This window comes from Oreochromis niloticus, linkage group LG19, assembly GCF_001858045.2.
Source record: "Oreochromis niloticus isolate F11D_XX linkage group LG19, O_niloticus_UMD_NMBU, whole genome shotgun sequence".
Lineage (NCBI taxonomy): Eukaryota > Metazoa > Chordata > Actinopteri > Cichliformes > Cichlidae > Oreochromis > Oreochromis niloticus.
The window spans coordinates 10,270,285-10,296,530 of NC_031983.2; the positions used below are offsets into that span (position 1 = coordinate 10,270,285).

The 26,246-nt window shown below is 43.7% G+C and overlaps 1 protein-coding gene across 10 annotated transcripts in view; it reads right to left on the reverse strand.

Annotated features, from left to right (window-relative positions):
* Positions 1–26,246, reverse strand: part of esrrb (estrogen-related receptor beta) — a 44,325-nt gene that overhangs the window by 3,971 nt on the left and 14,108 nt on the right. For 8 of the 10 annotated variants that reach the window (XM_013276284.3, XM_013276289.3, XM_013276288.3 and 5 more), the window contains 5 exons: positions 23,403–23,812; positions 17,598–17,723; positions 11,695–11,805; positions 11,051–11,212; positions 2,215–2,484 (listed from right to left, as the gene is read on the reverse strand). In XM_013276284.3, coding sequence (XP_013131738.1) covers positions 2,215–2,484; positions 11,051–11,212; positions 11,695–11,805; positions 17,598–17,723; positions 23,403–23,812 — 1,079 coding nt within the window. Of the gene's footprint in view, positions 1–2,214; positions 2,485–11,050; positions 11,213–11,694; positions 11,806–17,597; positions 17,724–23,402; positions 23,813–24,106; positions 24,176–26,246 lie in introns of those variants that run through there. The other 2 variants (XM_013276290.3, XM_019348615.2) reach the window with 2 other exon arrangements.

Consider the following 26,246-nt stretch of genomic DNA (forward strand, 5'->3'; position numbering starts at 1 on the left):
TTCTCTCCCAGCTTCAGATAGTCCAAATCTCTCCCACCTCACCTCCTCACATTTTTTTTTAGAGCTGTCTGCAGTTTCAGTCTGGCTTCCCTCCGGTGTTCTTCGCTCCTATAACGTTTCGCTACAGTGCCACTGTTTTTCAAGCGATCCTCTTGTACATGGTGTTACCGTACTCCCCTCTCACTTTCGCCTTTTCCTGCTCCCACCTCTCTCAGGGACAGTCTGGGGGTCGCACTTTCTTTCACTGGTTAACTGGCATCTGGCACTCAGGAGGCAGCATGTCATTGGCTGCCTGACTCGACTCACCTTGGCGGCGCATATTTTACCACACGGGACAATAAAAGGCAAAACAGATTTCAGGCTTCGCCCCAAATTCATTGACTGGAACAACTGTATTCCCAAGACCTTGAGACATTTCTCACCCTGACGGTTTTCAAATCCACAGTGGTAAAATGAAGTAGGTCGTTTTGTAAAGTGAATGTAGAAAAAGGAGGGGGGGTGAAGGAGGGAGGGAATGGAAGAACAAAAGACTCAGATGAGGATGTGGTGTGACATAATTATCTCTTGTTCTTTCCACACAGGCTGCATTTTTACAAATCAAGCCATTTTTTCTTCTTTTCTTTTTCCTTTCTAGTTTCTCAGCAGCAAAGGCATACACACACTTTAACAACCGACCTGACTGGAGCTGCGCTTTAAAGGAAGGTTTTGTCGAAAAAGGGAAAAGAAGAGAAAATAAAAAGAGGGATGGAGACATCTCGACAAATGGGAAAGAAAATGGGGCACGAGAGAAAGCGAGCAGCTTACAGACACTGGAGGAGGCGGCTGACTAAAATTTAAAAAAAAAAACAACAACTTTGAAGAAACAATTTCCTCGCAATCCATCAGTGAGCCCACGTCGATCCGATTGATAAACTGCTAATTACAAAATCAATTGCTATGAATTTTCACAGCTGTCAGACAGAGGGGCTCCCGGGAGAGTGATCTCCCAGAGACCTTGTTCTAATGTTCTGGACACCCTCCGCCTCCCCCTCCTCCACTTCTCTCCTCGAACTGCCCCCATCTCTCCTTCCTCCTCTCACCTCACCTCCCTACCAACGCTCTGTTATCTGAAAGCAAAGTCCCAGCATCAGCATTTTCGTTTTTCAGTCCCGGACAAAACAAGAGAAAAAGTGGCCCGGTGACCCAGGCGTGGATTGATCAGAGGAGGACAGGTCCTGCCTCCTCAAAAAGGCGCCTGTCAATAGCGGCGTGCCGTCTTCGCACTGGAACAAACGAGCCCCATCACGCCCTGATACTCATTCCATTTGACTTAACACATTTTATTGACAGCCCCCTGCGCTCCTAATGAAATGCTAAATTTATCTCCCGTGGCTGCCGTGCCCTGCAGCTACTGTTATGGAGATGGAGAAAGAGGAGGGAGAGGGAGCGCTGGAGAAATACCACAACATTGAAGGTGTTCAATTAAAAAAAAAAAAAAAAATCTCCCTCCGTCCCTCTTTCTCGTACACTGGCCTTATCTTCTCTCCATCTCTCCATCTCACGCTCCAAACTAAAGGTTACACTGAAAAACTCATGAAAAACTAAGAAATGTCATTTCTGAAACTGTGTTAGACAAAACCCATATTACACTGACTAGTGTGCATTCCTCAGAGGTCCAGTCGGGAAAAGTAAAATGTCCTGAGTGAGTAATGCCTATGAGGATTTTTTTCAAGAATATTTTTAAACCTTCACTTTTGTTTAAGCCCAAAGATTGTGTACTTTTTAGGATAGTGTGTGTGTATTCATTTGTTTTAATTTAGTTTTGTTTTAATTTATTTAATTTAAGCTTAAAGTTTCATTGCTTCTGCTTATTACTGTATGGTTTATTCGTTGTTGTATGCCAAATGTGCATACTTACATTTTTTAAACAAAAAAAATGCAACAAAATATTTTATTTAACAGACGTGGCTTTAATTTTACATTTGTTTTTACATAAGTGATTAAACTAAAGAGTGAAAATGTTGGATTAAAAAAATTAGTTTTAGAAAATTATATATTTGGTTAAATAGAAAACTTTTCCCCAAAATTTTTAAATCAAATTATTAATTATTATTTATATTTTTATTTAACTCTTTTGAGGACTATCTTTTAGTCTACATCAGTATGAAATAAAATGTATTTCAATGAAAACTCAAGCCGTTTTATGTCATGCATGATGTGCTGAAGATAACCCACCTGAGTTGGCGAGAGCAATGGCTTTGAGGGTTACAAACTCCTCCTTCTCCACTTTGAGCTTCTTGTATTTGCGGACCAGCTGCAGGATGGACACGTAGAGGTCGAGCAGGCCCGTCAACCGCGAGTGCTCCTCATCCATGATGTAGTCCTCGGCGTACACCAGCTCGTCTTCGTACGGCAACGAGCGGAACACGATGCTGAGGATCAGGATCTCCATCCAGGCGCTCTGCAGCAGACTCATCTGGTCTCCCAGAGAGAGAGTGGAAAAGCCTGGGCAGGAAGAGAAGGGGAAGTTGAGCGAGAGAACCTGAACACAATCTGCAAGCTGATATTTCTAGTCAAATGTTAAAGAAAAGGACAAAAAAAGAGCAATTATGTGATGTACGTAATTTTATCTCTTCCACGATTTAGAAAAAGTCTTCTTTATTAGAGGGAAAGAAAGCTAAAACCGTAGGATGTCGGAGATGCGATCAGTAAAACAAATACACATGTACATGCACATGTTAGCGAGTGGTCTTTAATTTCAAATGCACAGTGCAAGGTCCTCTTTGAAGCTGGTGTCAGAGCACTTGAGTGGGCTTTAGTGTAAGTGAGGACAGTAAATCGGTGCAAAGGTCCGGGATACACAAAGCCATGTGGTTACCCCTTGTATCCTGTCACTCTTGTATTGGTGTGAGGGGGGATTAGCACCAAGACACATCCTCATTGGAGGGGTTGAGGACATGACACGTACTGTGTAACAAGAGGAGGTGATGAGGGAACGCACACACACATCCACGGAAGTGCAAGAAAACAGACTTGCATGCATATTCAGATAAAGGCATCTACATGTATGCACATGAATGCATAAACGTAAAACGACGCACATCAAGAGACACAAACGAAGCCGGGGTCACATGGTGCAAGTCATGCCCAAAGGCCTGCTTAAGCCCAGGGCCAAACTCTTCGACAGCAGTAGAATAAAGCTGAAATCGGCACGAGGACAATACACCGTCTTTTTCTACCCCAACGCCACGACATATGCTCAGAATAGAACATTAAATCAAACAAAGTGTGAGATGCCTGAAAGATGAGCTATGAGAAATTCAAACAAATTAATAAGAGCCAAAAAAAAAAAGAGAGCCAGAGAGGAATCGTCTCGTCCCTTTTTCCCTTCGTAGCTCCCTTTAGCTGTCAATAAACCACATGACATCCCCCAACACTCCCCATATTCATTCCCCCAATCTCCCGCCTCCCCTCCTCCTGCACAGCGTTCCTGCAGGCGCCTCATTCTGACAGCATATTAGGCTCTTCAGCTCCACCCCTGATTAATAAGATTGCTTTTACAAGTTTGCTGTTGCCACACTTGCGTAGCCGTTGTGTGATTTAAGGGCGATAGATTACAGTATTGACCAGAGCACTCACTGCACCCGCATTCCACATTTTCTCTTAAATATAAATGATCTTACTAGGGTGCAGCCACCAGCCTGATGTTTATCTCTTTCTGCCAGGACAACATAAACGCATAGACACACACACACACACACACACACACACACATGCAGCTTAAGAAGAATAAGAGACATAATGAGGAAGCGTCAGAGAATGTGAAAAAGAAACGGGACGATGAGAGTGAGCGAGGGAGACGGGCGGAAAAGAAGAGCTGGGGAGAGAAGTACCCGAGTGTTCAATTTCCCTTATCGTGGTGATGACCACTGCAGGGGAAGAGCTGGAGGATACATTAATTAACAGATTGTGATCAGAATGTGAGGGCCTTCACATTTTGAAGGGGAATCAATAGTCAGTAAAATAGAGTGCTAACTGAAAGGTACCAGTGCCCTGCTGGACTGGTCAGAGGTTGTCTCTGAAGAGCCCAAATTAGGCCCAACAATTCAAACTGCCAGAAGCACTCACAACACTTTACTATTATCAGTGAAGGCAATAAGCCATATTTTAAAAAGGCCTGTGCCATTACACACATATCCAGACAGCATCTTAAAACTCTTTGTTGTGTTATTTCCTTGTCTGCATACGTGGCCATTATGTCGGACAGAATGTGGACTGGCCGGAGCAAAATTGTCATGCAAGCGTGGACGTGGTCTTGATTGCCGCATCAGGTTGGCATCACAATCACAGGAAAGGGCTTTGTGTAGCCTTTTAATGCCAAGGAGGAGTGAAGCGGAACTAAAGCGCTGTTCCCAATATGACAGCTCGTGAGAAGGCCTTGTTCAGGGCTCGCTGAAGTGGCTTTGGAGTTGTTCTGATACAACAGACACCTCTCAGCCATATGCACACATGCGGCTCCAGCAGCCTACAATTACCTTTGACGCTAAAAGTCCTTGAATTTAATCCAGTGTTGTGAGATGGAGAGGTAGTGTTTTTCCCTTGCTCCATCCTCTCTCTTCAAGGCCTAAATTATCGCTCCAAATGGGATCTCATGTCGTTGCCTCGCCTTTTTCCACTCAATTTAATCGAGTAATGAAGTGACTTCCCGACTCCGCAGGTCACATGCCGCTCCGGCCGCCGCACTCTGAAGGTGGCCCGGTTAAGTGCCGTCGGAGTGGGTGATTTCCTCTAATGAAATATCAATATTTACATCTTCATTTCCAGCCCACTGCCTTGGCGGGGTTTGACCAAACATGACACAATATTGACCAAATCACAGAGGCCTGTCGGTGCGCTTGAAGGGCCTTTTCCACTCCACTGCTGAGTGCACCGGCAGCTTTCTGTCTGAAAGTCTTTGCGGCCGAGGAGATAATAACAATGCGGCTCTTGAGTTTCTCTTTGTTCACTTTGACTTAAGCACCCCGCTCAAATAAGGAGTATTTATATCTCAAAGAAAATGTTCACTTTCAAAATTCTCTGCTGCGACTTTTTTTTTTTTTAACTCAATCGAGACAAAGGAGCACAAATAAATACGAGTGATAAAGAAACAGCACCGCATAATAACCTAATCGTCAACTGCATCATCATTAATAGCTCAAAGGGCAAAAATCAGACCACTAAAGTCCAACAACAGAAGCCAAAACCATCATCTCCTCCTTTATCTCCCCAAAAGCCCTCGGCTGTGAGCAGGAGGGGGCAGCCCAAACCTACAGACGGCTGCTTTAAACCCCTCGCAGAGATTAATCAGAGCACTGTTTCATCTGCCAGAGCACAGGACGGTCCAAAATGAAATGCTGGAGATTTCTGTTGAGCTGGAGTTCATATTCTATTAATTTATTATTGTTTCCCTCTCCCTGAGGGCCATTAGCGTGGGTAATAAAAAGAGATGTAATTACGAGGCACGGTGGCCCCCTCCAGCTGCAGCCCCCTCGTAACTCAACCTCAATCAGACAACAGAGCAGACAGAGCGAGGGAGAGAAAAAGAAAAAAGATGGCAAGCGGGAGAGAGGGAGGGGAGGGGAGGGAGAGGAGGGAAAGGGAAAAAAGGAGATAGAGAGAGAGAAAGAAGAGAAAGGGAAAGGGAAAAAAGGAGATAGAAGGAGGAAAGAGAGTAATTCTGGCTGGACAGGGGCTGATCTATCATGGCCAGATATCAGAAGGACAAGCAGGCCCTGAAGACTTCTGCCCAGCGGCAATCTCACCTCAGCCAAGTCAAGTGCTCTCCGGGCTCCAGTTAGACTAAAACTGCCCCTAACGGGACCCCAGAGGTTGAGCACATCTTTCTTTTTTCTAACCCCAAACTGGGCTGAATGATCACACTGCCATAAGCTTATTCTATATCAAAGCTTTTTTTGTTGTTTTGTTTTATTTCAGATAACAGTTTAAAAGGAGGAAAGGACTGGGGAAAATGTGCGTGCACCTCTGTTTTGCATGTCAAGTGTGACACACAAGACATACAAGCAATATAGGAAGAAATGTCAATTTCGAGCAGTTTTGCAGATGGTGCAAACTCGTCTTCATGGACCTTTGTGTGTATAACTCGCATGCCGACTATGACTCTTCTGGCATTTATATGACGGCGTCAGGAGGATCCAATCAATAGCAGCTTGGTAATAAATTGCTGTGCTTGACGTAAATAATTTGACCTGAAATCCAGCCACATGTACAACACAGACAGCTCAGTTTGCTGCGAGCTTTCCCTGGACATTGATTTGATGACACAAAATGCTGCTTTAAAAAAAACATGAGTAAAGTCTAGTCAATACAAGCTAAACTGACTAGGTGAAAAAGAGGTTGATGACTGAAAATTAATTGTGTTTTCAGGAAGCGCCTATCAGCCTTCTTCTGACGTGATAACCAGCCCATTATCCCATTCTAAGTAGCTGGAGAATGGGGTGATTTGACCAGCAGCCTGTGAATGTTATGAGGTTGAAAAACGTTAAATACAGTAATCCCCTTGTTTTAATCTGCAACCTATAACCTCCTGACCCGGGCAGCTAAGTCTTTAGCTCTCCCCAGGGTCCCACTGGCCACTACTGACTTTACATATCTCTTAGCCCCAAAGACCAGGACGAATCAGGCTTTAATCATTGCTATAATTACACATAATTTATCTCCACTGCCATCAAGTAACACTGCTTAATGAGGTATGTCTCTCTGCTGATCATCACTTAAAGGCACATCGGCAAAAAAGATTTCACACAAAAAGATTATGCACACATGTTAAAGTTTAAGAAAGTATTCAAATTTTATCTATTTTTGTCATTAAAAATATGTATATACATACATAACAACGCCGGATGTACCTAGCTGTACATGTGTCACAATAACTAAACAAGCTTGGCAAACGCCCCCTTCCTGGTCCTGCACACTGTTGGCTTCCTGTCTGGCTCCAGTATACCCCCATCTCAATCTCCCTGCATGAGATTGGGGGTTTCTGCCTTCCTTCCACTCTCAGACTGGGTTCAGGCCTCAGCATCCACCTGATTGCTCAATCTATCTTTATCTCCTGTGTTGAAGCCTACGTCAGAGGGTAAATTGAATATACTAAGAGCTGTCTGTTGGTGTCTATATTTAATAAAGTGCACTGATGAGGTGCTGATTTATTGCCAGGCAGTATTCACACTCTATTACAAGGAGATTACGCAGCTTGAGTGGGATCAGGCTGGCAACACAGTAAGTAGATTTTACAATTTAATGGCAAAGAGAAAACAGGAGCCCGGGAGGAGGGGAGGGGTGAAGGAGGCTAGACGACTATAGTGGAGGGTTGAGCTGACAAAAACACGACGACGTACAAGAGGCGCAATCGTTTTTCGACATCGGTGCCTCCGTGCTAACAAATAACGCGCCAGGCAGTTGTCTGTCAGACGCAGAAGCTGATGAACTGAAATCCAATAAAGCACAGATGATGAATATTCCCAAAACACCAGCGATGAAAAGAACAATGCAAACTAGTCTGATTCATTAGGTTCCTCTGGCCTGAATCTAATACGAGAAAATCATTTGCATGTATATTTTATAATAATTCATTATAATTAAAGCTGTGTGACAAATGAACTTCTTAACGTTACAAATGTAAACAGACCTGAGAAATAAACAATCCTCACTCAGTGTCAGCCAACATCACTTCATTGTTCAGATGATACCCATTTATGCATCCAATTGGCACCCGTCACACTGCGCACACTATTTAAGTTCCTTTAGTTTACCTATAGAGATGTCGTGCATCTGCAATCCGCTTTGCAACCCACATCCACCTTAAATCCTTTGACTATATTGGTCCTGACTGAAACGTGTTTTTTTTGTATGGTGCAAAGTAGGACAGTGTCAGTGTTTGCTTGGCCCTTTAGCCCTGAGAGAACTCCCAGCTGAAAACACTCGGAGCTGGGAAGCTGGGAGGTGAGCTGGCAAGCACCAAACAACGAGCACCTTTTGTATAAACAACAGGCACGGCACTCTTTACATATGAACGCATGACATTCCCACTGCGGGTGTGAAGGCATGTGGGGAAAGCACAGGGTTATGGGGGGTTACACTTGAAACTCACTGCTGCTGAGGAAGGCAGCAGTGTCAAGTTGGTAAACAGGTTCTAGTGTACTGAAGTGGTCAGGGCACTTAGTTGCTCACTAAATGTCTTGGACAGATGAAAATGTGGCTCTAAATTGATGGAAGGGACCAGAAGGGGTGGCCAGAGGATTGCTATGTGTGTCGAAGGTTGTTAGCACCTTAGGAGCAACAAACCATCTGTCAACGTTGCCCTAACACTATTCCTAATGACCCCGTGCCCCTAAGGCAACAGCCGTGTTACTTTGTGCTGCCATTTGGAGCAGTGACACAAGTGTCTAAAAGCTCAGCGGTGATTATCAGTTAATTAAAGATGCTCTTCAGACGAGGGCAAGGCTGCAGTTTTGCAATGGCAAACCTGTTAAAAAGGACTGATATGTGACACCACGCTGATCTGAACAACTGAATGTGTTCTTATTTCGCCTAAAATTGCAGAATTCTGTAACACCTGAAAAGCACTTCACGTATGTAAACCGACCTTTCACGGCCAAAATAACAAAGTCGACATCGGAGCCTGTAAGGCAGATATCGGCTCCACTAATAATACAGCTTTGTTATCCTCCAATTGTCCTCCCATTAAAACCCAATAGGGCTACTCTTCTCAACATTACGCCACTTTTGAAACTCGTTTCAAATGTTAGCTGAAAATAGGAGAAATTAAAAATCAATCGGGAGAAGGTAACTGCCAATTTTCATGACATTTAAATTGTTACACTCAGACTTCAGTTGCTGGCCCATCTGTCAGTGGCCTAATCAATGTGGTCTACTTCATAATGAACAGTTAATCTCTTTAATTCCGTTGCCCAAGGCCACAAAAATCTATCAGGATACAATCAGCAGGTTTTTTCCCCTCCTTCTCTTTCCTGTCGTAGCTGGAGAAGAGAAATATAGTAGGAGCGGAGCGTGGTAGGCTGCCCTGAGGTACCGCTGGTGCATGCAGTGTTAGCGCATGGAGTCTCGCTCAACCAGTGAACCGTCTCTGATCAGGTTCAGCCATGTACAACTCAATTATGCAGCCATTTCATGGCCAGAGGACACCCACTGCCCTAATGCAGACACGGACCGAGCACTTAGTTGAAGTGGAACTCCTTTTTTTTTCCCTCTTAAATTGTTATTTAACAAGAATGAGTGTGGTTTTACGAAAAAAAGCATTAAAACGTGGCCACAAACTAAACCAGTGTCGAGTCTTCTTCAGAAGCAGATGAGAAAAATCTGCTTCCGTCTTGTCAACGTGCAGCCAGTGCAGATTATTTAGTTTTATTTAGTGCAGCTATAGTTCCACACGCCGGCTCACAGTGGAGCACACAGTCGGGCTTAGTGCTTCGGGTTTTGGGTTAAATGATCATTATCGCCACATTTGGAATGACGAGTCGTCAGCTGCAATCTATGGGGCAAATCCCATTAACGTTATGAATCTATCCACTGTACAATACGTGTTAGTATAATCTGATTAGCAGCGTTTCAACACCATGACACACAAAATCCGAGTAAGCATGTACACATATTAAAATGATGAAGCATTTCAGGGATGTGCGATAAAACCTTTGATACTTGTATATTAGTGTTTTTTAAATAATTGGCTAAAGGGACCATCTATGAAGAAAAAACATTTCTGACTCTGAACAATACACAGAGTCTCTTTATTCTCTCTAAATGCAAGTGTGCACTAGTGAATGATTCTTCCTGTCTGTACTCTACAGTCAGCCTGGGAATGCTGTCAATTTTGTGCATGTCTGCAGCGCTGGTGTAATTTTTGGGTCACAATGATGAGAGTGTGTTATCGGGTCAGCTGTGATCCAGTCCTGAGTAAGCTCCTTGGTTAAACTCTCAGTCTGCTGACCATGCATGGCCTGTGGGGAGTGATCCAAATGGTTTAGGGGCTGGGGCTGAGGCCAGGGGCTGGGACCATATCCATCTCTAATCTCCTTACTATCAGATCTGTACCTGATTAATACCCCTTCTTCTGAGAAGTACTCTAATACCTATCGGTACACAATGCACCACCCCGAGGTCACTAAGAGTCCACTTTGTATCAGTGAAAATAAATAAACTTTTCATGTGTGTGCCATGCGTAGAGTGTGCATATGTGTCAGTGTTGTAATGATGTCGTGCATTTCCTGCATGCTGACAGATGTATGCCTGTCCAAGTTATGCTGATGAGAAGAAGAGGTTATGGCGTTGGCATCGAGGGGCACATTGATTTAGTTTGTTACCGCTTTGTCTCTACAGCACTGCGGTGCTACAGAGTTATAGGGGTCAAGCGAAAGATCAATCGGAATCTGCTTTAGTTGCCAAAAAAGAACAGCTAAACAACATGTACTCTGTCAAAATCAGAGGAAAAACTCTCGAAGGAAGCAAAATCTCTGCTGACGTGAGGTGGCCTATCCTCAACTCAACAGCCTCTTATAACCTAACACCTCCTCTATCAGAATGTCTATGGGGCAAGGAAGAAACATGGTTATGCCCATCAATAATTCAATATGTGTGCGTGTGTGTGTGCTTGCACTTGTGTGCATTCATGTGTGCATATGTGCGCCTGTGTGTGATATGATGTCTTGTTTGACTGGGCAGGTCCCCAACTTTGCTCTTAATCTCCCCGGTGATTACAACATACAATGGCACCGGGTCTGTGTCCCCCCTTCTCCATTGAATGGAGGGATTTAAAATGCACTCTATTGATTTGTTTCTCGCACAGCAATGTCCATTTTGCACACCCCTCAATCCTCCACGCACCCGGAGGCTGTATGAGCTGCTGTCATTAATTATCTACGTGTGAGTGCATGTTTATTTTCACAGCGCATGTTTAAAACTGGGGGCAAAGAGGGATGAAAGAGGAAAAATAAAACAGTATTGAAAAAGAGCATGCCTTGAAATAAGACAATAAGAGAATATTTTATATGTAATTTACCTGGGATGTGTTTAGCCCAGCCGATTATGACCACCAGCTCGCGGTCAGCCAGGTCACAGAGCGTGGTCAGAGCCTTGATGTCACTCTCCGGCATGGTGGGGTCAGGCATGGCATAGATCTTCTCTGGCTCTGCCACCAACAGGTGAGACACTATCTTTGTGACTGGAGAGAAGAGGAAGGAGGGTGGGGGTGTCAAAAAAAAGGAGAGGTCAAAGGTTATTTCACTGTAATGCTTAGAGAGGCACACAGATGCGCAACACTGATATGCATGACAACGTGACGAAACAGTAGCATGGTGGTCCCACTTTCACTTTTTTTTGCCTGTGTGTGTGAAGGAAATGCCACATTGTGCAAAGGAAATTTACAGCGTGCAAAAAACGTGTGAGACAGGAGTGTCCTCAAGATCTCTCACTCTTTAATATCAGTCATCTGTTCAGAGACTTATCGTAACTCGGCTCCGAGCAGAACAATAGGTGGCCTATATTTACGACAAACGAACTCTCAACTGTCCAAACATGCAACATGACGGAGGAACGCGAGTCTGTCCTAGAATTTTATCTCAGTTTTACCTGCTCGCTCGCCTGGTAGAGGAGGGCAGGAGAAGAAAGAGACAATGGGCTATTGACGGGGGTGGGGGTACTCACGAGGCTTTTTGGTGGGAGGAGGGAGCGTCAGGCCCAGGTACGGATTGTTTTCTGTGTCCAACCTCCGCTTGTACTTCTGTCTGCCCCCTCGCACACGGTCCAGACGAACCCCTAAGAAAGAAAAGATAAGACCGTCGTGTAAATAGCGATGAAGTTGCAAAGACATAAATATAGGATTATGGTTGAAAATAACACCCTCACATATTCTATATTTTAATATATTAAAGTAAATGTGAGCTACTGTGCTGGCCTTTAGCTTGTATGTAAGGAATATAAAAGGACTACGTAGAGGTATAAAAATGTGTCTGTGTGTATGAGCATACTTTCAGTGTGTGTGTGTGTGTGTGTGTGTGTGTGGGGATGTGTCAGAGTCGCGGCAGGCTTCCCATATGTGGTCCATGCCTGGCTGGTCTACTGTGACACAGCTGAGCCCAGAGTAGGTCTAAACATATGAATATTTAACGCAGGGTCAATGATCTCACAGACTGGCCCTCTAATTATTTAGCTTTTGGGGTGAGGCAGACTGAATACTAATTAGCTGCCAGCCACTTGCCTCTTTGCTTGTGTGTGTGTGTGTGTGTGTGTGTGTGTGTATGTGTGTGTGTGTGTGCGCTCAGGTGTGTCCTTTTTCAATATCCACAAACAGAAACTTAACCAGCCAACAAGCAAAGACATAGTCACACATACAGTGTACAAAGCATCCACTGTCATACTGCAGATAGATAACTAGGTATTGCTTTCCAATAAAAGACCCTTATTTCACCCCTCTTTCACAGGAGTAGCACCGAGGCCTTATCATCCGCAGCCACACCTAGGGGGCCAGGTTCCACACTGATACTGTAAATGTCAAGCTGGCCTCATCATAACATAAGTTATTTATTATCTCATTATTTGATAAGAATGTTTCTATTAAGATGTCTTTTCTATTCTATTAATTTTCAACATTGTAAACATATTTCATCTGCGCCGTTCTATTCATTTGATGCCACTCGGCAGGTATTTGGCCATTTAATGAAATTGTATGCAAACATTTATATCCTGCATGCCCTTATTTGGAATTGTGTCACTGCCACCGGACAGTCTAAACATACCGGCTATCTTAATCCAGCTGAGAAGGAGAATCAGTTCAATTTACCTTGTATGCATAATGTAACACCCCTCCTTACACAGACGTGCAAACAAATTTAATACTAAAGGTTGGATGAGGAAAAAGGCTCAATGAAATGCTTGCGGTGGAGGAGGAGTTAATTTGTCAGCCTCCCGTGTCCTTTGAGTGAACAACACCCGCAGCTGGAGCACTTCCTTGATGATTTCATCACTTTATAACAGGGAGGACGGTGTCAAACCTGGGCATTGTGTGGCCACTGCAAATGAGCCTAATACAATTTGCCCATCAGCAAGTGCTCTTGGAGAGGATGAGTTTGGATGTGTCCCATGCGCTGCGATTGGAGGTCGCCCGGTGAACGGATGGGGAAAGGGAAAATCAGATGATGTAAGATAGAAGTGGTGGCCTTCATTTAACAAAGAGGAATTTAGCAGCAGATTTATGCAAAATAGCTGATTTTTATATACAACAGACACAAAGCCCTACTCGCTCTCTCTGTGAATGGGGAGTCCAGTAAGTTGTATTATCATGTAACCATAAAATAAAGATTTTTTTCTACTTATATAAATTATTTGATTCCCTAGAAACACAAATCTGATTAGGACTGTCTTTCAATTTCCTGACACTGACAACCTACTAACCTAATTACCCCCAACTCCCAGCAGAGCCTTATCCTTCCCAGTGAGTACCAGGGAATCATCTGACATCAACTACCTGTATTTCGTGCACAAGCGTGGCTACTTGGTGACAATTTATTTTTTATGTGCATCGTATCAAGCAATCAATTCTGGCAGTGTTGTGGGCTACTGCTTAAAAACTTTCTGCATTAGCTAAAATACCGTTATTCTTGGATGCATGTCACTGTCAAATATGCTATCACCACTTTCTACAGTTTCTTCCGGCGCTCCCGATGAGCTTGGCCGCTGCCAGGTGGCAACGCTTCTGCTCTCCGTGTTCCTCTCTGCCGGTTGAGTCGTGTGGCTGTGTCAGCCAGCATAAAGCCAACTACGGAGGTAGATGGGTGCCTCTTTTAATTAGAACAGTCCTGGCCATAATTAACAGATGCTGACAGGAATTAAAGCTCCGCACTAACCTGTCTCATTTTACTGTCCAACAGGGCCAGACACAGGCAGAGAGGAAGAGAGAGTGATTAAGAGCAGCCAGACAGATTCATTCAGTCATGCTGTCAGGCACTATAGCCAGGACTTTTATAGGGGCCTTTGTGAGGTTCATATGCCCCTTTGGTGACGCTTTAAGCGCTCCGACTCTGGCCAGTCTGTTGTGCTCCCTCCAGAGTAAACAGTAGGTGCGTTATAAATGTGCAAAGCGAGTTGAGTGCCACCTCATCCACAGTCATCTCGCCGTTTTATGGCCCACTACACAGTGTGGCAAGGGTAGCAGCGGGTGAGCTCGGGTATCATCTCTTCAAAGGAGGGGGCTCGGGGAGGGGGCTTTTGGCCAAGGCGGCTGGCATTTGTGCACGGATTAGCACAGGCCTCGAGGTGGGGGCTGGGGCCAGCTGACCTACAGCTCTTCTTTCTCTCCAAAAACAATAATAATCCCCTTCCGAGTACACTCCTACAAAAGGGCCTGTCTTCACTCACTTTATGCGGTAGGGGCCCTTATTTTGAGTCCCTCACCTGTTCTGGGTGTCTCTCCCTGGGGAAAGTGTCAGGATGTCTGGGATGGTTGGCAATGCCAAGGGGGGCTTAGGCGGTCCCTATTTTAGCTGGGAAAATCAGAAGGCCACATGGCAAGGCATGGTGAACCTTGCCTTTCAAGGAAGCCGCCCACTAAACTGCCGTCAGCACTATTTCAAAGGGCCCTCGTTGCCAGCTTTGCATGCTTCTAAGTGCATCGCAGCATTTTTAATCACGAGTGGTGATGAGCAGGGGTAGCGGAAAAATTGTCACGCATTGCCCCCCGTCCTCATCTGCTGACCCCAGAGGCTGCCATAGTGACACCCTTGTCACATACTCCATTTACAGGTTAGCTACAGTATCCCTCGTGAGCTGACATCCTTGCTCGTACTGCTAATTGAAAAGACTAAACGGCACTTAAACCTCACTTCAGAGTCTAAATTAAAGTGTTGCAAAAACATATCAAGTGATGTTTGCCACAGTGGAGGCCTCCTATTACTTACTTATTTCAATTATAGACCTTAGAAGCAGACTGGATTCATCTTACTAGTGCACACAACTTTGAAGAAATCATGTTTAGTACTTTACTTCACTAAACATTTTTTTTCATTTGTATGTTGTGCGTTTTACTATAACTGACTGTTAGAGCTCGTTCTCTGCATGAAAATGTATTGCATATCAGTACAGACACACTCCTTTGTTCAGCAAATCTTCACAGCTGTCGCACTGCTCTCTTGCAAAACCAGAAGATTCCTTTAACACACAGTATTATTCCAAAATGAGGACAATGGAACAAAAAGCTATTGTCTTTGGTCAATGCTGTGGATGTGCAGATAAAAATATATATTAACTTTACAGAAATGGTCGATTTTCTTGAGCTCTGAGCAGCCAGTAAGACTAGAAAAAGCACTATGTAAAATATACCTGTCCATTCTTGTATGTGGAGGCATGTACAGTAGCGTGAGTGTGCGAGAGAAAGGAAGTCGGCGTGGAGAGCAACTCCCACTGAATGATGTCAGTCTAATCTCTCAATACTATCTTGTCTTCTCTCTTGCTCTAAGCTCTGATCTGTTTCCATTGATCAGAGGAAAAACCTGTTGCATCTGACATTTGATTAGTCTATTGATCACTTCCTCCTTTACACAGTCAAGGGAAAGTACAGCAACTCAACACAAGGTTTAGGCAGGCCTCCTGTAATCGGACTGCTGATCTTCCAAGACCATTTTCCTTATGCCTCCTATCCGATTTCCAATATTGAAGTGCCAAATGTGGCTTCAGTGGCTTTGCTTTCACAGGTGTACCAACACAGAACAGAGACATGAAATCTTAAGTTCCTCCTAAGTTGGTTTTTTTTTTTTTTTTTTGTTTAAATCCAGTGAAGGATTTAAACTTATGTTTCTTTGGGGGGGTCAGCAATGCACTTTGTTGGGGCTGTTAAGTTATAATTAGGCAATTTTCCATTGAGACACAATGTGACCTTTCTGCAGTAATGAAAGTAAGTTGCAACCAGAGTCACATGAGCGGTGGCCATCTCCACATCCTGAGCCGACAGCTTCATAGAGCTTACAGTCAGCACAGACCACATGTCTCTCTTTCCATTTAGTCTTGGTGACACAACCCCAAGACAAGAGCTTAAGCAAACGCTCGTTTTCTTAGTCACGGCCAGCGTGTTTCATAATTTAGACTGTGACAAAAATCAGTCATATGAGGGGGATCTGTGAACACCAGCGCACGACTTTAATCACGCACTGTGACAATAGCTGCTGTGCGGTGATGAGAGCCACTATGTAAAGGAGGAGAATCATTCTTATTCTGATAATGTGCTGAGTACACAGAGGAGTGCATTAGAACCTCAGGCTTAGCCGTACTCTGCATATTCGGGTTTTACGCTCTTTTTTAGGCTGACCTGACACCAGTCATTCATTTATAGCAACGGCTACATATTTTTGTAGTCTCTTATTCTCCAAGGTGATATATTGGCATAAATTTTTCATCAGATAGTAATGCGATTACTCTGTCTTTCTGGCATTGAGGCTTTATCTGGCTGTGCACAGTCCAGCGGATTCTGTTACTGGGTTGGGATCCATACGGGCTACGACTCCGGCTTCAGGTGGCGACTGGGTATGTATGCATCTATAAATCCCCCACTCTCCAATAGAAGAGAATAATGGGATGAATAAAAGCAGAGTATATAAATTTCACAGAGTTTGGCGGAGAATTTAAAAGTGGACGTTTTAACTGGATTTAATTTATCTTCGATTTCGGAGCTCTTATCTGGCAAAGCATTTATACCACCGCCCAACCGTGAGGGACGAAAAAACCTACCCGTCCTGCTTTTATCTGCACTTAAGAGAGAAGCAAAATAAAAATGAGTGAAAACAAAAACAACACTGCTTCACTCCAGATATCGTCATTTCTATGTTATTTGTCTATCTTTTATTTTATTTTATATTTTCAAGCAAACAGAAAATGAAAAACTGACAGAAACAGAAAGAGTAAGGGAGGTGAAAACTCACCCACTAGTGCAGTGGGATGAGGGAGAGTGGACAGGTGCCTCCGCTAGAAGAGCAGCCAAGGTTTGTGTCTCGGGGGAGTCAGTCAGTGGGGAAAGGGAGGGGGAGAGAAAACCAGCCAGACAAATCCATCGGAAGCATGTTTAATTGTCACTGAATTCCCTGTTGGCGTGACTTTAAAAAACCATCCACAGGAAGCGAGCTGAGATGTTCGGAAAACATTTAGTGGATCAATATGCCAGGGAGAGCTGAGACTGTTGCGGGTGTGTGCTCAGGGACCTGGCCTGAGCCTTTCCAAGTGGAATACTGTTACATTTCTATTACTCAAAGGCAGAGATCAACCTATTCAGCATATTTCTGTCCCCAACTCAACTGCACATTATTTACTGCTGTGTGGATAGGAGGGGGAGGACAAGGGGCTGGGAACTGTTGTGCCGGCCAGCTAGTTTTATGCATTTTCACTGTGGAAATGCATAAAACTAGCTGCTGCAGGAAAAAATAACATGGGCCTTTTTGGTGGGTCATGAGACATCAGGCACGCGATGATGATGTATTCGACTATTGTTGATCTGATCAATTGTTTTTGTATAAAGTGTGTGCTTCTATGCTACATGAGTGTGTAAGAATAATAAAAAATGTTCTTACTCTTCTTACCTTCTTTGAGCATCCCCACTTTGAGGCATTTCATGAAGCGACAAGCCTGACATGATTTGCGTCTCCGTTTTGTGATCTCACATTCATTTGTGGCAGGACAGCTGTATTCTATGTTACCTGTGAAGAAGAAGAAGAAGAAGAAGAAGGAGAAGCACAGCTTAGCACTGATGCCATATTCAAATAACAAGTAGAGTATAAAGTACAAGCATTTTGGAGCTGATGCTCCCAGTAAATGTAGAAAACACCATCACTGTGCTCAGATGGTCTATTATATATTAACCACTCTGGTATGGGCACCTGTTAATGATATAGATTCTTATAGAACCAATTTCTGTGTTGTGCAGGTGTCCTCCGGTGTGTGGAGTACCTTCTAGCACTGAGGTCCAGAGTCTGAGGAGAGGCGGTGGGGGCAAGGAGTAAAGGGCAAGGGGTTAGGGGTGGAGTGAAATCTAAAACAGTCCTTTAGGACCGTTCAGCAGATGCCACTCTACTGCAACACTAAATTGGTCTCATTAATTCTGTGCATGTCCCCTCCAGGCCCCGGGCGCAGGCCATGTCCCTCTGCGCTCAGAGGGGCCTGCCACTGCTTCAATAGCAGGCTAGAGAGCCAGACACACTGCCCCTGACCACTTTACATAATACTCCTGCAGACCCAAACCTGTTGTTACCACTGTTGCCATTGTTGACTATTTACATAGTGTACAGGCAAGAGGCCTTATGCATTATTCAGCTGCAGCGTCTGATTCCAGGACGGAGCAATGAAAAAGAGTTTCATTGCTACACAATAAAAGCGCCGGTTCCGCACTACTCTAGCATTAGCAATAGGAAGGGCAGGGTATGTGAGGCAGTTCCTCCACTGCTGCCTGATTCCCTACATTTTACTGCATTCGGGGGTTTTCAATAAAGGGTTTCAGTGTAATGGTTGCTTCGGCCTAGGAATTTGAATTATCCTCATCTTGAGTGGGCTTTTAGCTTGAAGGATTTTGACATTGATATTTTCTAAACTTTTCTTTTAACCTATTGTTTGTCTTTTCCAGTGTAGTGCTGAAATAGATTGCCGTCTAATGTCAGAATCTAACCTAATTGTTATAATTCCCACAACATAAACATCCTCATCCATTAAAGTGCATCTAAGCAAACAGGATGGTAGCAAACGTGCTCTCCACCCACCAACCTCTTCTAAAGGGGGAAGCATTTTCTTGCGTGTGCGCACACCATCCAGACACATTCACACGCAAGCACATTAGGATTGCACCCCGACGTCCTGAAGCTGCTCCACAGCTCTGACCCTGATTTCACATTTCTGTACAGAAAGCTGTGTAATATTCCACTGGCATTCCTCTGCTAGCCCTCTAACATCCTTTGACAGCTTATGCAATTATGTTAACATTATTGGACAGATCAAGTAGAGGGTCCCAAGATGTTATAAATAATTAGAAATTCCTCTTTATATCTGGATTAGAAATCATTATGCTAATTCTCCTCTTCTCTTTGGGATTGGGGTAAATAAAGGTGTGAGGCAAGCGGCTGATGAGCTCTGATTGTCTTTCCTCTGTCTGTTTTCTCTGTTGTCATAGCAGAACCAGACCATAATAATCCTATCCTTTTCTCATAATCTGGCAGGAGGCAATCAGTGCCGCCCTGCACAGAAGTTAATCTTCTGGGGCTTTTTTGTGTTTGTGTTTCCATTACACACTAACCAATCTTTAATTTTGATGTAAAGTACTAAATCAAAAAAAAATATAGTTTCCATTTGCATTTTATTCACTAAATTATATAATTCGGAACTTGTGGACTGCACACGCATGATATGTTGCAGGGCTTATACAGCACAGCTGACCCTGTGTGTTGATGCTTATGGGTTGTTTTTTTTCTTCCTCCTCTCCGTTTCCTTTCTCGGGGGATGCCAAGGACACGTGCACAAACCACACCTGGCACTAACTAAGTTAGCCCTTTGATTTTGCACACTCCAGAAACAAAAGCAAACATACGAGCCCACACTTCTGCACTACCGTATTCACCCACCCAGCCAACTCCCCCCCACCCCCACCTTCGTCTGATGTTCTGTCAGAGGGGGCTTCTCATAGCTCAAGGCAGAGTGAGAGGTGGATTATCTCATTTTTCATCCCTACATTTGATTTATATTTAGAACAGGGATTGTTTCAGTGTCAGCACACATGCAACCTTACCAAAGTATCACTTTGTAGCATGACTGTTGCATCTGACCTGTTATTTTAAGTCAATATAAGTGCAGAAGAAAATGCTGACGGACACAATAAATTAATCCGAATGTAGACAAAAATGTAGCTTTGCAATCATGTTTAAAGCACAAGACTAAAGCATACGAGTCCCAAATCTATGTCAGATCTTTTTTATTACACATACCAATACAAGAGAAAAGGGTAAATGTAACTCATTATATTAACTGATTGTGTTAAAAAGTTTGTTCCCATCAGTGGTTTTGTAAACACAAACGTGAAAAGCATAAAGCTTCAGTTTCACTTGTATTTGGTCATACTCTTAATCTACATTATATCCAAAATATAGTTGTATTTAATGGCTAATTAGGTACTGACCCTTAAATAATCAAAGTGAAATGAAGTCAACTAAAGTTAAAAGATTTAAATATTTAATTTACTTGCATAGACGCCATAACTGAATTATTATCGTCTTTGCTTATGATTAGCTTGTACTCATTTTGCTTTCGTTGTCTTCTTAAAAAAATGAATAAAGTATTTTACTGGACTGTAATTCAGCAGACCTAACTGTATTGAGTTATACTGAAATTAACTAAACTGAACTAATCTCAGGGCTCAGAGGGTTACATAGGGGAATAAATGAAAACAGATGGCTGAACGGCTCTTTTTTGTCTTTTATCTAATAAAGTATTGCACTATACTGAACAGGAGTTAAACACAGACGGTGACAACAGATTTATTGGTGTGCTTGTAATAAATGTCATACAATAGATCTGCCATTCAGAAACGCTGCACAGATATACTGGCTGCTAGAGCGACTGTATGGCAACTTTCATTTTTCTAAAACGAAGCGCACTGGCGGGAACCCCTTTAACCCGAGGGCCATGCTCGGGGGTTTATCTGTCTTTAGAGAGGTTATGGTATGGTTACCAATAACATTACAGAGTGAAGGGAGAAGAAAAAGATTTGCCTCCTTCTTCTCTTGATAAGTATCTGTCTCAATCTATTTTATGGCTTTTCAGGACCCATGCCAGGGCACAGAGGGGGAAAGTCAGGTCTTGTAAGTAAATTACAGTAAAATGGCAGGTATTTCTCATCAAAATCTAAACTGACTTTTACAGGCTTACTGTCAAGGTCTGTTACTTCATATAAAAGAGGGCCACTGAGTTCAGTTGGTTTTCAAGCAATTTTGCACTTGGGTTCAAAATGGGAAGAAAACACGGTTCAATAAGACATTTATGCTTTTGATTGGTGGGGCACGTGAGGTGCAGGGCTGGAGGTATGATTAGGGCGCATTGAGAACAGGGGTATTTCTGGGATGGATGGAGATCTAGGTTGACATTAATTTGGCTCTGGCCTTGACTAAAGCAACTATCTCCACATATGAGTTCAAGGGGCTTTTAAACTGGATGAATAGGTGGCAGAAGATGGATGTGGCATCCGTGTTTGTTGAAAAGGTAGGAGCGTCACCTTAAAAAAAGCACAGGCCATAAGAGAACTGAAGCAGTCTGAAAGGACAGGTGCGCACACACTGAAAATAATATTTTAAAATATATAATAATAATTTAAGCATGCGTTTTAATAGCATTGTCAAGAATAAGTTGCTAAATCACAGTTAACCAAGGTGAGCACAAGGTGATAAAGAAATTGTCGTGTACACGGTTAACATTAACTTCACATGTTTGCCCTAAGTGTTATAGAACAATGTGATAAAGGGCTGGGAAAGACAGCTCCTTTGTTTTCTTCTCATTAGAGAGGGCCGTCTCACACTCCACCCTTGACTGCCTCGTTATTCCTTTAATTAATCAGTTCTCATCAACGGCACCCTCTCATTCTTTTCAAGGGCTCTACATCCCGCTCTTTACCGCTTCCATTTTCCTCTAGCAATCCTGCATGTGTTTCTTTCATCATTTCGGAAGGATTTCACCGCCCCCCTCCCAAAAAAAAAAAGAAAAAAAAAAGAGTCGCATCCTCCTGCATCCTCTGCTTGGGACCCCTGTCTGATTATTATGCCATTAAGCCTCTCCTCCGCTCCTCTGAAAGAGCAGCAGGCTCCCTCTCCAATCTAAAGAAGTCCTGGGTTTTTTTCCCCTCCTTTCCCTGAAATTACCCGGCGACGCGTGCCTGAGTTTCTAATTGGCATGCCCGTCCCTGGAGACGGCCCCCTCCCTTCTTCCTAATGAAAAGCCTCGGCCTTAATTACACTTTCCAAACGCTGATTGTTATTGACAAAACTCCTGTGGCTCGGACAAACGACGGCAGATTAGCTCCATTACAGGCAGCCCTCCAAGAAGAGAAAGAGAGGGATTTCAAATTGACAATGCAAAGTGAGGGGGGAAAAAAAGAGGAGCATTCAATTTTTTTCTTTCCATGTACCTTGCTCTTAATTGTTTGGGCCGTTGCTCCACTTAAGACGTCTCTTTCTTTCCCGATGCCTCTTTTCTGTCCCATTGTGTCGCCGTCAGTGTACTTTTAGTGAAGGGACAAAAGCCCAGTTATGTTACTTGAGAGAAAATGTTCATCTTTTGTCAATAGACAGGATTGCTGATGGCAGCATGGGTAAACAGGAGGATTTGGCTTAATGCTTTTGTTTGCCTGCAAAAGGTACATAGACTGTCTAAAGCTGATAGGGCTGTAAGGTCCAAAATCAACACCTAGCATCAAGACAGGCAGCCTGCTCTCCATTTAATGCCCGCAATCATTTGCTGATGAAAAAATTCCCTGAAAGCAACGGACAAAATGATTATTTTGTTTCACCTTAACCAAACCCTTAGGTTCATTTGATCTGTTTTATCTAGTTTGTTTTTCACTGAATTTATTCCACGACTAAGCCAGCACAGCTTAGTTCTGGGCAGCTGTGCCTGTTGTGCAAATTTTTTTTTCCTGCTCAACAATATCTTCGTCGTCCTGATTAATCTGGAGCGGAGCGCACAGTTTCACAGTGGGGGGCCTTTCATTGCCTCTCCAATGAGAAGCTGTGATACATCATGCCTTGCAGATAGAACAGTCTCACACTAGTCTCCCCCCCCAAACACACACACACACACGCACACACACAAATCAGAACAAGAATAATAAAGCATGCACTCTGCGCCCCCCCAAGGCATCTGGACAAACAGCCCCCACCCTCCACCAAATCTGCCCTCTGAGTGATGATATCGTCTCCATCAAACTCCACCCACCGTGACAGATGATGTCATAATCTCAACAGTTGCCTCCTCCGTGTTAAAGTCTCCCTCTTTTTCTTTCATTTCAGTTTTATTGTAAAGATTCCTTTTAAAATGCATAATTATTTGTTAATCATTAAAGAGAATTTTATTTTTCTGTTTTGTTTTTTTTTGAGTTGTGAATAAATTAAAAACAGAGGCTGACATGTTTCTGGAGGCTACTGGTCCCTGGTGGTATGAGGCATCTTCCACACTCCAGTGACTTTTTTTTTTTTTACATAGCAAAGTGTTTGGACTGAGGATGTTTCAGTGCTGTTGTGAGGCCAAAGGTGTCTTGTATGGAGGGTGTTTTGGTGTTCTGTGATGCAGCGACATGGGATGAAATATCTTGTATTGAGTGTTTGTCGGGCGGGATGAAAGAAGAAAAATACCTTGTATTGTCCTTTTAAAAAAGGCTTTGCAGGCCTCACAAGAGGCTACCCCATAGTGATACCCCGAGGCTATATCTCCACAGACCAGGCACAGCCTCTTGGGGAGGGAGTTCAACATGTATTCGCACTTTATGGACGAGTCCTCCATGATGGTGCTGGAGCAGTCGTCATAGCGCTTGCGGCAGGTGCCAGCCCCAAGCCCGCTGGGGGTGAACATAGGAGGAGAGTCCAGGCCGTTCGAGTGGCTGTTCATGGCGCTGACATAGCCGCCGCTGGCGTCCGAGTTGCCGCTGGGGCTGTGGTGGCTGACCGTGTCGATGACCGAGGAAGGACTGGATGGCTCCGTCTTGATGTAGGACCCACAGCTGGAGGGTAGATGCCGGTCATCAGCGGCCATTCTATTCAGCAGCCTGGAAGGGGGTGGGGGAGAGTTGGTGGGGGGTAGGGTTGATAGGAAAGGGGGTGTGGGAGGGTGGAAAAGATGAAGATGATTAGCAGAGGTCTTCGGAGAGCAGTAATGAATCTCATCAACCAGCCAAGTGACAGAAGTGCAGGAGACAGCAAATTATTAGATTATATGGCAATTCAGAATAACTGTAACAGAAATGCTTCTTTCCTTTAACGAGAAATTTTGAGTGAATGGAGTGTGAAAGGATCAGCGCTAACATACTGCTTATTTACAACTACAGAGTAGAACAACTCACTTTCAAAGGTTTCACAATGGAAAAACATGTGTTTGATTTTCTTTTCACAAAGGAGAGGAAACTGAGAAGAGGACAGATGATAAGTTTTGTGTGGTTGCAGCCTTAGGTTTAAAATTGAAATTTAAATATGTAGTCATGTCTGGTTTTTTTTTAATCTTTCCAACTGTCTGTCTGCACCACTGTGTCCTAACAATCCCTTTACACCAGTCAACCGGGGGAAGGGAAGTGCTTCATTAGCCACACATTACAGCAGCTGCGAAAGCGCTTCAGAGCACAAATACACACCAAACACGGCGGCACAAGTCCGTACGCCACACAAACCCAGTGAAAGAAAAAGGTAGGTGAAAGAGAATAAGAGAGGGAGAGAAAGGGCACTCGGAAGACTTAACACACACACAGAGCGTGCACACACATCAAAGATGGGGGCATCTCCGTAGTTTACAGAGCACAGTGGACCTTGGCTTGTCTCCTTGAGTCAGCAGTCAACCAAAAGGAAACATGATGGGAAGATATTGACTTTTTCACTGTCTGCCTAATAACTGTATTTTGGAGTACATGCAATCTGATGCTGTAACGTGTGCAGACTAAAGTGCAGTCTTTTGACTGCGGCCACAAAATCCTCTCTGCCCATATAAATCTACTTCAGCTCTGCACTATAACCTTTAACTTGAAATTGCACTAAGAGAACAACGAAGAGGGGGGAAAAAAAAACTTAGCCTGGACACACTCAACTCGTTTTTCCATCTGCAAATAGAGTGTATTGAAGAGGTGAAGTGGTGGAGGAGATGAATAACTCAATCTGCTGGGGATGCCGTGCAGACACAGTAACCTCTTGGGGTCAAGGCGAGGTCACACACTAACATACGCACACACCCCTATGCATGAGGGTACCACTGAAGGGGTGAAAGGTTACCTGCACTTGCCTACATTAACAAAATTGAGCCTTGTGGCTTATGCAAATTCAGTTTCAAGGGTTTCTCGTGAGTGGCAGCTAGAAAGCCCAAGTTGTGCTTTAAGACATTAGTTTCATTAGCATATTGCCAACTAACGGTAATGTTTACATATTTGACATGTCAGGTTTACCATGAACGTGGGGAGAAGATGCTGTTTCCCATTTGGGCTCTAATCTTTCGGACTGGACTGCTCTCAGAGCACTTCAGAGGAAACAGGAAGCGTATGCTGTGGTGTCCGCCGTTGGTTGGCCACACTGCTTCTCGCTCTCTGAGGCTGATTTAATTGTGAAGATGGGTGACGGAGGGGTTCAGGCCCAGGGGTCAGTGGGTCAACCTTATTTTCTCACCCTGGATTCCAGGGCCCGTGGAGATGGGGGTCAGCGTGTCAAATTAAATCTCATTCCCGGGTTTCCCCTCCCTGCTGTCATGTATATTCATTGGAGCTCCAGGTGCCTAGCACTTCTGGAAATTCACAAAAAGGTTAACTGCTAAAATAAATAATAAAAATAAAAAAAACGTCCCCTGTTAAAACCGTTGACCTTGTGGAATAAGCTCTTTGCCCGAGCTCTCCTGGAATCCTTCTTGTGATATAAAACCTCTCAAAATATAAAACTGACACACAGCCGCCATCCTGTTTCGCAAAAAGCAATCCAATACATGCTGTATTTCCTCTTTCTTTCACTTACTCTCAATTTAACCAATTCATTCAATAACTGTATAATGGGTGGTTGTTAAGAATTACCGTTTAAAAAAAAATTACCTACCTCTACTCTTAAATGGTTTGCAGAAAAAAAAAGTGAATCATTTTCATGCCTTTCTAAAATAGATCTCGCTGCTCTTAATAACGAATGCAGATTACATACCCATAAATTAATGCACGCTCTGTGTTCATCTGCTTTATGTTCTCCGTTTCAGGATGGATATGTGCACCTGCGCGACAGGGCACCTGCACTTGGCTTATTAAAGGCTATATATTAAAACATAGGAGCACAAGATGGCTCCATTTAGCTTTTATTTCAGAAATTCAGAGTAAGCTTAACCCAAGTTCAAAGGCCACCTCGAGGGTGACACTTAGCATAATTGCATAAGTGTCTTAACTGTTTCCCCTCCAGCTCAATGTGGTCATTTATAATGAATGTGCTGGCTAGAATCCCCTTAACTCACGCCGCTATGACACATTATATCAC